Raw genomic sequence first — 14,208 nt, forward strand, 5'->3', positions numbered from 1 at the left:
ACTCCTTTAAAGAAATTCTCTGTCCTGTAGATCTAGTCAGGTTTTCAAAGGTTCTGAGTCCATGTTGCATGGTACATATTTGGAACTCCAAGGGTAGAGATCAGTGGAGAACCAGGTTACATAGAACAACAGCATCTGAATGAATTTATGCCATGTTACCGCATAGTGCAACACTTGCAGAAGCGTCACTAGAGTTAAGAAATGGTTACTTAGTGTAACTGTGGTTTTCTCTCTACCACCTCTGTTCAACTGATGGTAACTGATCTTCCAGAGCCTGAATGCAGAGTCCTCAGGCTTACTGGTGGTAGAGGGACTTGAGAAGCCTTCAGCCTTGTGGGTACTGAGTCAGAGACCAGTGGGTGCCGAGATGGTAGATCTGGCCTGAGATTGTCTCTTTTATGGTAAATTCTCTACCCAAGGGATTTGAAGCCTGCTTCCTAGAGTGTTTTTGAGATGATTCCATTGATTTCATCTTTGAAGCTCTGGAGAAGTGTTTTGCCAAGGAACTTGACATGGTCGACCTAGCCAAGGGCCACTATGAGGGAGGGAGGTCTCTGGGTCAGAAGCCGGTCAGAGCAAACTCTCCATCTTAAGTAGAAGCGGTTTCAGTTCTTGGTTCTTTCAGGCTCTTGACTTTCATTTGCGGCAGAAATTATACTTCTGAGGGACATGTGATTCCCCAAGAGACTATACAGTGGGAACATCCCTCACTGACCGGGATAGCCTCTTGGCATGAAAGACCACCTTTAAACCCGGTTTCAATTCCCTTGAAGGGAATAAATTAAAAAAAAAATAGATGGACGGGCAACAGCTACTATCCTAATAAGAAAAAAAATTGTTTTTAGATTTTGCCATACTTTTGTTTATAAACTAAGGAAAGAAACAAAAGGATTACTACCACCAACTAATGGAAACTCTAGGAACTAATCCTATCACGAACAAGAGAAAAAAATACAGCTGATGTAATCTCAACTTGGACGCTGCTCAAACTCTGTCTCAGGCTAGGGCAGTTGAGAAAGAATTGACAGTGGTTCATCCATGCAGCGTTATATAGCCCTGGTGAAGGGCACGAGATGGGTAGAGCACATGCATGGGCCAAATGGACAGTGCTACCTAAAATCTCCAATCTGAGGTGCATAGGATGCAAACGCATCTAGAGTAGAGCACCCATAGGGACACCACTTGAAGAAGAATAGTAAGTACCTGTGGTTTCTTCTTTTTCAAGTAGATGCAACCATGTATTCCACATAGGTGATGCACAAGCAGTACCCTCCCCAGGAAGCCACCCATAGGGACACCACTTGAAGAAGAATAGTAAGTACCTGTGGTTTCTTCTTTTTCAAGTAGATGCAACCATGTATTCCACATAGGTGATGCACAAGCAGTACCCTCCCCAGGAAGCAGGGCGTAGAGTCTAACTAACCAAGGATTGCAGGACCATCCTACCAAAATTTGCATCTGCTCTGGAAGATATAATAATGGCATAGTGGTTCGTAATGTATGGATGGATGGCTACATAGCAGCCCTGCAAATGTTCAATATTGAGACGCCACTGAAGAACGCTATTGACAGTGCTTGCATTCTCATAGAATGAGCTCACACTTGATGAGGTGTAGCCAAAGTGATTTCATATACAGTCTTGATACAGAATGCTATCCATTTAGAGATCTGAGAAGAGATCACTTGTGCCTTCATGCGATCTGCAAATGACAAAAAAAGGCAAGGCAAAGCATGCAACAGTTTAATCCTGTCCAGATAAAAGGCTAGACAGCACCAGCACTGCCTCAACCATGCCAGGGCAATGAATGAGCTCAACCCAATCCACCTTCAGCTTGACCAACAACCTGTGGGATGATAGGGTTTGGGGGGAAAGCATACAGGACAGCCAACTGCCAGCTAAAGTGGAAAGTGACAGACAGGAAACCGAGACTGAGGCCCCCCTTGAGAGCAGAACGGATGACATTTCTTGCTGTTCCTTGGAACAAACAGGTTGACCGTCGAAATGCCCCAAGATGCCCCAGAAGACACTTGGCTTCAGGGACCACTTATGACAAGAGAAAGTTCCTGCTGAGATGGTCCATAAGATGATTCTGTACCCCAAGCAAGTGATCAGTTACCAGACTGATACTTTCCTCGATGTAGAACTGTCACAACCTGATTGCCTCTTGGCAGAGCACTCTCTAGTATGCTCTCCTTTGCCTGTTCATAATGCATCATGGTGATATTGATGGTAAGTATGTGAACCACTGAGCCCAATATGGTCCAGAGAAATGTGACAGGCATTGTGGATGCCCTGAAGCTCCAGCATGTTGATATGCAGTGAGGCCTCCTGTTCCAACTATGACCCTGAACTTTCAGAAACCCCAGATGTGCTCTCCAGCTCATCAAGGAGGCATTAGTGACAACAGACCTGGTTGGTAAGGGCTGGATGAAAATAGGTGTCCTGAAGGCCCAGAACAGCAGAACAGTCATTCTGAGGCAATGTTGAGAGGACAGTCAGAATCTCATGTATCTCATATATTTGTTGAGGCCGTGAAGATCAAAAATTGGTCTTGTACTTCCCTTGGATTTGGACACCAGAAAATACCAGGAATGGAAGCTGTGACCCTGGTGTTCCAGCAGAACCTCCTCCACTGCTCCCAAAGCCAGTAGAAAGTAGATCTGCTTGAAGAGTAGTATCTCATGAGAGGGGTCCCTGAAGACGGACAGGGAGGGAAGGAAAGGAACCTGATGGTATAGCCCAATCTCATGGTGTTTAGGACCTAGCTATCTGTGGAGAATGAGCCCCAAGCACTGTGAAAGCAAGCAAGCTAGCCTGTCCCCAAACGGAGGGGATGGGGAAAAATGGAGCCACGACTAGACCATTACTCTGGATCAGGGAGTCAAAATGGGCACTTGGGGAGTGCCGGGGGAGGGGGGGGGAAGCAGGTCAACTGGCCAAACCCTGTACCCAAATGCCTCTTCAGCTGGGACCTATGCATCTTTCTGGGATAGTCCCATTGTCTTGAGGGAGGGAAAGGCTGCCCAAATACCATAATTCTGCTGCTGACCACTATATAGTGGCATCTCTGCACTCCTGGCATGGACACATCTAAGGACTGTAGGGTAACCCTAGAATCCCTGAAGGAATGCAGAGTCCTATCTATCTTGTCCAAAAAAGAATTCAGACATCAAAGGGCAAATACTATCTATTTTGCTGCACATCAGGAGCAATGCTCAAATTCTGCAGCCAGGATGCCCTTCTCTTGGTCACTGCTGAGGCCATCATTCTGGCTGAAGTATACACGATGTCCAGCATAGACCGCAATGACGTTAGCCACCAAGCAGCCATTGGCGATAGACTTCCGATATTCCTCCCTCAAGGCTTTGGACAGCTGGTCTGCAAAGTTAGACACTGCTGTCCAGTTCAAAAAGTTGTATTTGGATAGTAATGCCTGGTTATTTACAATCTGCATCTGAAAAGAGGTGGTGGTGTACATCTTCTTATCAGGTCCATCTGTTTAGAGGCTTTATACTTAGGAGTGGATTTAAATTTTCACTGCTGGGCTCTATTGTTCACCATTGTTACAGTCAGGGAATCTGGGGTTGGGTGCAACAGAACGAAGTAGTGTTTCTCCAACTGCTTCTCAGTAGATGGTACTGAAGCCAGCATGCTCCAGAGAACCTTAGCAGGCTCTAGGAGCATATTGTTAATAGGGAGGATGACTCTCCCGGGACAGATGGCTGCACGATATCCAATAACGTACGGGTATTCTCCTGCAGAAACGCCACTTGAATACTCAGGGAAGCAGTCACATGCTGCAAATGGTCTTGAAATCCTCCTATACTGAAGGAGAGGAAGAGCCAGGCATTGCAGAATTGTCTAGGGATGAAGACAAAGCTGTTAACTATGCCAGAGCTGGATCCTGGTCCAGAACTGACAGATCTGGACAGGAAGACTCTGAAGACTCGACGAGGGAAGGTTCAGCAGTGCCTGGGCCTGCAGCAAATTGACAGACACAGGCCTGCTCAGAGAGCTCACCTTAGAGCAAGATGAGGAGTGCGACTTCCACAACCAAGGAGTCCCTGGATGCCATGGAGATCACTAGTATGGATAGGGCATTAGTGGTCATTCGGCACTGGTCCAGGGAAATGCTAGATGACTGTTAATGCTGGTACTCACAGAGCTCCATGAATAGCCCTCAATGTGGGTCAGGTGACGGAGAGCAGGAGGAGGAAGATCCCAACCTGGACACCAAGGAATCCGATGCTTCAGAGAATAAAGGGTGGAGCCAGCCCTGAGGGTATAAGCAACTGGTCTGCCTCATCCATAGCCTAGAACGGAGAGATCTGGCACTGATGGTGTAACTGTAACTCCCGGCACCAAGTACACATTCATTGTTTCTGGTGCCAGAAGCAGTTGACCCCGAAATCAGCAGTGGTACTGACGTGACTTGATGTCAAAATGGAGGGTGGTGAATGCTGTCACAGTAACATCAGCAGCACGAACAGCAAGGTGCTTGAGGAAGTTCCCGGTGCTAAGGTGGTCCTTTGGGCCTGACAACGGCACCACTTTCACTGACTGGAAAGGAAACATTGGTGTGCAGTGCTGACAGACCCACTGGTTCAACAGTCCACCAGACACTGGCGCTACAAACGACACCGCCCTGGAAAACTCCTGGACTCAGGGAGGGGTCAGGACATAAAAGCAGAGTACCATTGCTTCCTGATACACCGCTAGCACAGAAACAGCCAGTGCTAGCATAGCCCTCTTTGGTACTGGACTCAACGGACACCCTAGGGCCGGAAACAGAATTGACGAAATGGGGTCTTTGACCCCTCCCCCCCTTCCAGTACTGGGGCAGAGATTAACATCCTGTGTGTCAGCATTCACATTGTTCCATTCTGCACTCTTTCTGGAGGAGGGAAACAAATCACCACACAACCTGGGTGGTCTCAGTTGGTCTTATGCAACCTTTTCCTTGGCACACTTAACAGGGAATGAGTCCATCTCTTTGGACAGGTGCTGGATCCACAACACAAAACAGCAGCATTCCCAAAACCCAAGGGTTACCTCCAGTCCTATGCAGGTGCCGCAGCAGACACAATGGCCAGTTCAAGAAGGTGCTACTTTAGATTAAGATTCCTCACACCTGAATCCATTTCATGAATGATTTGGAAATCTAACACCGCTCTTGATGTAGGGATTGTTATTTGGGATCACTCCTCTACAAGACGGACAATATTTAAACCGTGGTGGGGGCATTACCAGGGAAATACTTAAACTAAATCTAATACTATACTAATGGTACTAATGAACTATATCCAATTCAAAAAAAATCACTAAGGAATAGAGATTGTGAGGTTAGGAACAACAGAGAGCTTTAACTCAAGGCATGGATGGGTAAGGAACTGGGAGAGGGGAGGGGGGTGTCAAGGCAGCACCACCTCATATAGCCAGAGGAGGGTATACGAGCATCACCTCTTACAGGTACTGCTAAGCAAAATTCTCCAGCTCCAGTGCACTGGGCACACACACCCCTAAGTGGAATTCAAGACTGCATCTACTCAAAAAATGGGTATTTTATACCTGAAAATTTGGTTCCTGTAAATTGCTTTGTACCAGTCCCAACAAGTTGGATTTCTGAAACTGGGTGGAGCTAGAGAATAAACCAAAGCATTAGAAAGATCAGTCTGCCACAAAACTGAGACCACGTTGATGGAGATTTCCCTTATATCTATATCAGTAGCCTGGCTCGTTGTTTCTTCCGCGTGGTTTATATAAACACTTTTCACAAAGCAATCATTGTATATGTGACCTCTCAGTCCTCATCCTCAAAAGAAACCTGCACACCTTCAAAAGCCAAGGAGCCTAAATTCATAACTTTGCTAGCCACTAAAAATCATGGACTGAATAAAGATGCTGGATTTATGGTTTATTACAATCTATAATCTCCTTTCCCAGCCTTCCCCCCAACCTTTTTCTCCTTTCTCCCCTATGACTGGAGAGATGTTAACTGGCCACTTCACCTGGAATGATCCCTTGAAATGTGTGTTAACTACTTAGCTGAACAATCTGTTCCACCTTGTATTTAGCTGTGGTTCTGAGCACATTCCCCAGAGCTGATGAAGAGCTCTGTATAAACTCAAAAGCTTGCCTCTCTCACCAACAGAAGCTGGTCCAATGGAAGTTATCACCTCATCCACTTTGATTCTCTAATATCCTGAGACCAACATGGCTACAACAAAACAGCACATACAGACAGACTGTACTTCTGGTTGGGATGTGACTTTTAGTTCTGCACTCACTGCATATGTATCTACTCCAGGGCTGGCTTACAGCTGATTAAATAATTAGTTTACAAAAAGCCTTGACTAACTGGAGGCAATTGCCTAACCTATTATCTTACTGCAGTTTTCATCATGGTCTCTTCAGAAAAAGACAAATTCATTTATAGAAAGGAAGAGGGTGAGTAGGTGTCCTGCAAGATGGGAATGTTTCTCAATCTTATCCAAATTTAAATATGTGGAGCCACATTTGATCACTGGTGTTTAAATACAAGCAGATGTAACCAGTGCCCATTCACAAAAATAGAATTTCTATTTCCCTGGTAGCAATGGACACTATCTTCTGCAAGAACTGCAAATATTAGTATGAGCAGGAATAGCTTGAAATGACAGCATATTACTTCCAATTTTTGGCAGTTTCACTTGTGTACCTATAGTGCCCTCTAGCATTCAAATGAGAAAACACTTGGCCTTATCTGAGCCTTAATAAAAAAAAAAAAGTTTCACAACCTCAGAGGAAGGAGACTTGAAAATGTTTTGCAAGGACATTCTTCCCATGTTAAAAACAGGATGCTGTAATGGAAATGATACGTTCCCAGCTTTTATACAGCACTGTCCTGCAGAGTTTAGAAGCTCTGCAGGATGAATTCTTGTGCCCTTAAGGCATTTCTGCACTTTTCTACACCCCACTTATAGCAAATATGAATTAAGAAAATGCATTCTCTTGGCATGAGACTATGGACTTTTACATGCAATCCGAAGGGACTGCATATAAAGAAACATATTTGTCAAATGTCTTCTATTTCCACACACAGAAAACAGTATTTGGCTCAAATATTTTTTATTAAATAGAATTCTATATAAACTGAAGAATAATTTGTGGTCTTTAGTGAGAAGACAAGTTTCACAGATTGTAGAGAGCAAATTATTGTACAGAGAGAAGTCTTAGTTTGCCTCAGAGAAAAGAGACCTTCCATCTAGCTGAAGATTAGGAAAACATTTTGGAGAAATCTCACAGCACTTCCTTCACAGTTCGAAGGGCACTATGGAAGTCTATGAAAAGCATGAGTCACCATTTACTGATAAAACGGAGGAACTGCTTTGATGCCCATCCAAGACCTGAAAAGCAGCAGCATCCAAATGATTGAATATTACATGTGAAATCCACTTCAAAGTGAGCTGTTAAAGATAGTCCTACCATTGCTTATCAAGAGGGGTTATACCTCTAGTTTAATGTCCTCCTTTTTCTTAATAGATTTGGTGATATAAACAGATCTACTTTTTATAAGAAAATTGCTGACAAGCTTCCAACAAAAATTCACATGCAAGTCAGCAACCTACAACAAGGGGTGGTCTGAGGACTAGTCTTTGTAAAATGGATTGAATAAATGAAGTATTATTAGTGACTTCATGAGAAACATTTTTCCAATATATGATCCAAAAAGGCTGAAGTATGAGGGAAATTGCTGCAATAGATACTTTCTTCTTAAAACAGAAATCATGTCTGAAGAATGACTTCCTCAATTTTGTGTCTCCCCATCTGCTGATAGGAAAGGGTAATATACTGTTCATACACCTGTGCAGCTAATCTTGCACAACCTTGGTCAGAGAAAGGCAAAAAACTGAATTACTCTACTGGAGTACGGTGGAAGTCAGGAACATGTGACCTTGTCAGTAACAAAGTAATACAGGATCAGGTAATATGCAGTTCCAAAGACATCAATAGGCTCTCAGCAGTACAAGCCCAGTGGAAAAAATGAAATCCTGACTCATCTGAACAAAAAAGAAAAAAATGCAATGTTAACATTCAAATAACTTCTGATTATCTAATAAATGCTAAAAGCTCAGACAGCATGAATTTCAAAGCAATTATCTATTGGGAAAATATACAAAGATAAATGACTTGCAAAATGTTTGCTTGACAATTATGTCTAAACGATTAAAGTGAAATTTATAAATGCAAAATCCATGATACTTGGTGGATACAAATTCAAAATGTGGTTAAAAATAAAATGAAGGATGCAGAAAAAGACATTAAGGATAAAAGCTGAAAAATGATCTATAATACTTATACAGCACCAGTAAACATAGTATCCGAGCAGCAATCCTGCTGAGCATATTAAAAATCCTATGAAGATACATGCATAAGCCCTACCAGGGGTTCACAATGCTTAAAGAGCTAATTTCCACAAAATCAGATAATCAGTTTGATTTTTCAAAGAAAAGCTAGTAAACCATATTGATCTTGAAATTTCTTCAGAAGAATTTCTAAAATAAATCTTTCTTTGTCTTAATAAAATAGCTGCATGTGAAGATGATAATGGGGATGCTACAGCAGCAGCACACTTGCTGTAAAAATCAACATCATTCCAACTCAAGAAACAGAAGACTAAATATCAACCAAAACTAGGGTAGTGATCTCTAAATTAGCTCCAGTATTTTCTGAAGAAACTTCAAATTCCTGTGCTATTTATTCCATTTGTTTTAACCACAGTAATTTAACTGGTTAACAAGAGTAACATAGGATCTGCTGTACTGGGTTACATCTAATATGCTACCTTCTCCAGTGGCCAGTAGCTGATGGCGGAAGGTGGAAAAAAAAATCAATGCACCTGGACACTTCAGTAATACAGCAAATGAGGTGTACTGATGGAAACTTATGCCAGTTCCTGTGATCACTTTGTGGCCGAAGCAGGAGAAAATCCAAAAATCCCAGTCAATGATATCAAGTGAGCTAATTATAAAGAAAACAAAAGCAAATTAACAAGAGGTTTTGGAATAAATTTTTATTAGATCCTTAGTGGGATTAGAAGGGTCAGGGAACTGGTAATAAACTGTGTGACATTTCACTTCCAGGTCACATCAGGGCCATATCAGCGGAGAATGAAAATTCTTTGTGATCTGATGGCTTTTTGACGTGCTTTGCCTCAAGGACAAATATCCATGTTACAAAACCAACACCACAACTGACTAGAGGAACATTATTGTTTGCAACCAGAGTAAAGATGCAAAAGGCCAATCTATGAAGATTAAGCTACCACTTCACCTCTAGGAGTGGATCCTTCACAACAAAGTTAAGATATACTGGCAGATCTGTACAAGGAGGCTTCCTCTGATGTTGCTCATGCTGTACATATAAGATCTTAGAGGATAAATTTGTTCATTAAAGATTAAAATGTTTAAATACTGAAAAGATTTCAAAATGTCATTCTTCAACATCAACTATGTTTTCTCCCAGATTCTTTAAACCAAGTTTTCACTTGTTAATTTTACTCCCCTTCTGTGACTCAATTTCTATAACCCTGGCTTTAAGAGTTATTTAAAAGAAATTCTCACTGGAGGTCTTTTGTACATGGCTTGTGAGACAAAGACAAGTTACAATTTCTTGGACTTTCTCTTCCTGTTAGGAAAACTATTGAAGTTGTGGGGTATCATTTTCTTTTAAATCAACATTTTCAATGAGTTATAGCTTTGTATTTTTCTGTCTTAAGTCCTTCGTCATCCAACATCTAACAAAAGAGCACCTTAAAGAAAGAAAAATTTACCTTTTTCCTTAGAAGTTGGGAAAAGTTTTCTGGAAAAAACAAGGTAACCATTCTTGGTGTCTCAGATTAGCAAAATTCATTTGCAGAACTGTTGGATACAAAACAGAGCAATTTAGCTAAGTTCACGTGCATACATGAGCAGAATCACATTCATGAGGATCAACTCATAGTGGAATGAAAGTGTGAGATGTATGGCTTGTTAGATAAAAAACAGAAGGATGCTCCACCAGAGAGAGACTTCAAGTGATGACTATTTCAACAGTGGTCAGACGGTGTGAAAGGACAAAGAGGACACTGGTGCTAGGCAATAGGAAGGAACCAGGAGGATGGCAGACATATACAGCATGTAGGTTGGAGCAAACCATAAGGTATCAAAAAGCAAAAAAAAGGCAGCTTGAAAAGGATTCAGAAATAAATGGGAAACTAGTTTAGATTGTGGAAGGTCTAGATTCTTTTATGCTGTACAGAACTCAATCATTACTATTATAACTGGGGGGGTCTCTGGGCACTAAACACAAACAGTGGCACACACTGGTTGCAGGATGAAATGGCTGTGCTTCTTTCTTTAACGTGTGAGAAAGTGAGCTGAAGCATTGTGACCCTGGTAGCCTTCAGTAACTGGATGAGATACGACAAAACAGAGTATAAAATATACTACAGCAACATTTTTTTCATTTTCACCCTAATTTTGGAGGCACATAATTCTAAAAACTTTTCATAGGAAGACCACAGGGATCAATAGGAAATGGAATCTCACACAGCTGTGTCACTAGTTTGAAGTCAGTCCAACTGAGCAACCACCAAAAGTTGTGACCATCTGATATCTAAGTGAAGTGACCTAGTTTCAGCTTCTTTGGACATGGACCCATATAAAAACCTACACCCTAACAAGTGTCACTAACTTTCACTTTATCTGGAAGTCAGTGAAGAGGAAGATTACATCATCATAGAACAAACTACTCAATCTAGGGAGCATGCACAGACCTCATCTGCAGTACCTGATATGTGGAAAAACACAAAACTTCAGTCTCCAACATTTCAGTCTGGCACCCTTCAGAAGTACTAAATAATTAAAAAATAAGAAGTTGAAAAGTTTGTATTTACTCAATGAACCAGAATAGCTCATTTAGAACACTGGAGAAACAGGATTTAAAATTAATTTATTTTGCCTGAAATTCAGTGTAAAAAGGTCAATTTCCCTAATAAACAGTTCAAGTCCCTATGATAAACATTAGAAGTTACCATACAAGCAGAAAATTGTGAAACTTCAATATAAAACTAAGCTCTATACAAAAACAATAGAGCACATTTTTGCAACAAGGTGTGCACACAGAGAGAAAAAGAGAGCACACATACATAAACTGAAAAAGAACTGGGATTCAGGTCTACAGAACAAACACCAAAAAAAAAAACCTCATACCACAGATTTAGAAAGCTGAGGGACACTCTAACCTCAGGGATGATGCTACTTCCATTTCCCTTCATCTCTTATCTTATGAATAAAAAGGCTGTCAGCAGAGTAATGATGTTCCAAGCAAAGTCTTAAGGGGTGGCGGTAATTTGCTCCCAAATAAATGAAGAGTGCACACTGAAAAATATTATGAGATCCAACTACCACTTCTGCACCTGTCTGATGAGAGGTGTATTGGATTTATATTACATTTATTTGTGGGTTGAGGGATACACCGGGCTCCCAATAGCTGATATGCCTACAAAAGACCTAAGGAGGAGACAGAATGCTACTTCAAGGGATGTGAAACACTTTCTTTTGGGTATAGGAGTTTCCATATTTCTACAGGGCTAAGTCTTAGTGTTTTTTCCCTTCTAAGAAGGGAAGAACCGCAAACTTAGGAAGCCAACGCAGAACATAGTTCCCTGTGAAAAAGTGCATATTTAGTATTTCTGCAAGCTCACAGTTCGATTAGCATTTCCTACATTTATACATTTTAAGAACTAAATGAACAGACGATAGTATGAACTGATCATTTTGCCAAATGTAGTTTTAAAATGAAAAAAAAAAAATCTTTGCAAGGACAAAGGAGATATATTAATATATAGGCTCAAAGTTCTTAAGACTATAATACCTACCATTCACTTTTCTTAAATATATTCTTCTGTTATGTTTCTTTAGTGGATATATCTTCGTGGGATCAAGTTTTCTTCTATAGGTCCACAGTATATGCATACAAATGCTCTTCTTATTCATTAAATGTTATTCTATTTGAAGCAGTTTTGATTTAAATTATGTTATCCGTTTTAAAATTTAAAATATGTTTCTAAGGCTTTTATGCAGCAAAACCATATACTAAAATACAATTGTATATCACCTAAAAATGAGACTTCACATTTCAAGTTATCAGTTTTTTATATATTCAATATGACATTGATGTTAAAAAAAAAAAAAAAAGACAGTGATTATAGCTCCTTTTGTGAGTATGGGGGTGGGGGGGGTCACCATTTGGAATGGTCTTTTTTCTTTCCTTTTTTATTTTTTTCCATTTTCAGGGACCATTGTCTTAGCTTTTTTGGTTATTGCTTTTTTTCTTTTTTTTCTTTTTTCTTTTTTCTTAAGACCATTCCATTTCTTTATTTTTTTAAACATCTTAAAGTCATAAGGACTTATATGCAAAGCAGTCATACACTGTATCATTAAAACCCATACGTAAAATACGTACACAAATCCAACAAAAGGCTAGTACATAGTAAAGCCTAAGCATACTACTATGCAACATTATGAATACATAACTTTAGAGACTTCAGTTTAGTACTGTTATCTATTCATTTCTGAAAACATTCACAAAGATTTTAAATGCAAATTTTCATTCCATATCTGGAATAGAACAAAAATTATCTATGTTATAACAACTCTTGGTCTTTTTTTTTTTGACCAATTCATTAAATTACAAAGAATCCAAAGAATTCTCTAACTTTCAGGAGAAGTATGTAATAAAAACATTGCATATGTTCCTAATAAGATGTCTTTAGCAATCATTTACTGAAACTCAAACATGAATCTGGCAAAATACAGGATTGATCAGCTGCTTTTTAGTCTATTTCTGAAATCCAACTTCATCACATTTACCAAAAAACTTTTTAGTACAAACAAGCAAAAGTACATTAGGTAATACTAATGCAATGTAGGTACAGTTCCAGCACTTTCTCTGATCAGTTGAATCATCTTCTCCATGAACGAGACTCATTATCCTCTTCTTCTTCATCATCATCTTGAAGCAATGAATCATCCACCAAGGATTCTTCCTGAAACTTCAAAAGAAAAATGTTAGGCTCCATTTCAGAAAAAGTCAGAGAATGTAAAAGATCAAAACAAAGTAGACTTCTGTTACACAGACATTAATGAGGAGAAAGATTATATGTGGACATTCCCTTTTATATCTGAAACAGAAAATGAAGGTTACTTCTAACCGGAGTTCTTCAAGATTGACTTCATATTCACACTTATGTTACTGTACCACCTGGTGGGACCAAACGGTAGAACCTTTTGATACAGTCTCCCACAGTATTCTTGCCAGCAAGTTAAAGTAGTATGGGCTGGATGAATGGACTATAAGGAGGATAGAAAGCTGGCTAGATCATCGGGCTCAACAGGTAGTGATCAATGGCTCCATGTCTAGCTGGCAGCAGGTATCAAGCGGAGCGTCCCAAGGGTCAGTCGGGCCAGTTTTGTTCAACATCTTCATTAACGATTTGGAAGATGGCGTGGATTGCACCCTCAGCAAGTTTGCATCTGACACTAAACTGGGAGAAGTGGTAGATATGCTGGAGAGTAGGGATAGGATAAAGAGAGACCTAGACAAATTAAAGGACTGGGCCAAAAGAAATCTGATGAGGTTCAACCAGGACAAGTGCAGAGTCCTGCACTTAGGACTGAAGAATCCCATGCACCGCTACAGACTAGGGACCGAATGGCTAGGCAGCAGTTCTGCAGAAAAGGACCTAGGGGTTACAGTAGATGAGAAGCTGAATATGAGTCAACAGTGTGCCCTTGTTGCCAAGAAGGCCAATGGCATTTTGGGCTTTATAAGTAGGGGCACTGCCAGCAGATCGAGGGACGTGATCGTTCCCCTCTATTCGACATTGGTGAGGCCTCATCTGGAGTACTGTGTCCAGTTTTGGGCCCCACAATACAAGACGGATGTGGAAAAATTGGAAAGAGTCCAGCAGAGGGCAACAAAAATGATTAACGGGCTGGAGCACATGACTTATGAGGAGAGGCTGAGGGATCTGGGATTATTTTGTCTGCGGAAGAGAAGAACGAGGGGGATTTGATAGCTGCTTTCAACTACCTGAAAGGGGGTTCCAAAGAGGATGGATCTAGACTGTTCTCAGTGATACCAGATGACAGAACAAGGAGTAATGGTCTCAAGTTGCAGCAGGG

General features: G+C 40.9%; 1 protein-coding gene and 1 long non-coding RNA gene across 8 annotated transcripts in view; one reads left to right on the forward strand and one right to left on the reverse strand.

The window, feature by feature from the left end:
* Positions 1–1,289: 1,289 nt before the first annotated feature.
* On the forward strand, positions 1,290–5,475 carry LOC122457974. The gene is made up of 2 exons (XR_006277775.1): positions 1,290–4,807; positions 5,406–5,475. It is a non-coding gene; the product is annotated as an uncharacterized LOC122457974 (long non-coding RNA).
* Positions 5,476–7,091: 1,616 nt separating this feature from the next.
* The window catches only part of RBM26 (RNA binding motif protein 26), a 112,130-nt gene continuing 105,013 nt past the window's right edge, over positions 7,092–14,208 (reverse strand). Inside the window, exons 22-25 of one of the 7 annotated variants that reach the window (XR_006277773.1) lie at positions 11,901–13,076; positions 10,811–10,874; positions 9,813–9,900; positions 7,092–9,001 (exon numbers count right to left, since the gene is read on the reverse strand). Coding sequence is in view for 1 of the 7 variants with exons in the window: in XM_038393981.2 (XP_038249909.1) it covers positions 12,987–13,076 (90 nt within the window). In the remaining 6 variants the exon portion in view is untranslated. Of the gene's footprint in view, positions 13,077–14,208 lie in introns of all 7 variants that reach the window. The other 6 variants (XR_006277771.1, XR_006277769.1, XR_006277770.1 and 3 more) reach the window with 6 other exon arrangements.

This window comes from Dermochelys coriacea, chromosome 1, assembly GCF_009764565.3.
Source record: "Dermochelys coriacea isolate rDerCor1 chromosome 1, rDerCor1.pri.v4, whole genome shotgun sequence".
Taxonomy (NCBI): domain Eukaryota; kingdom Metazoa; phylum Chordata; order Testudines; family Dermochelyidae; genus Dermochelys; species Dermochelys coriacea.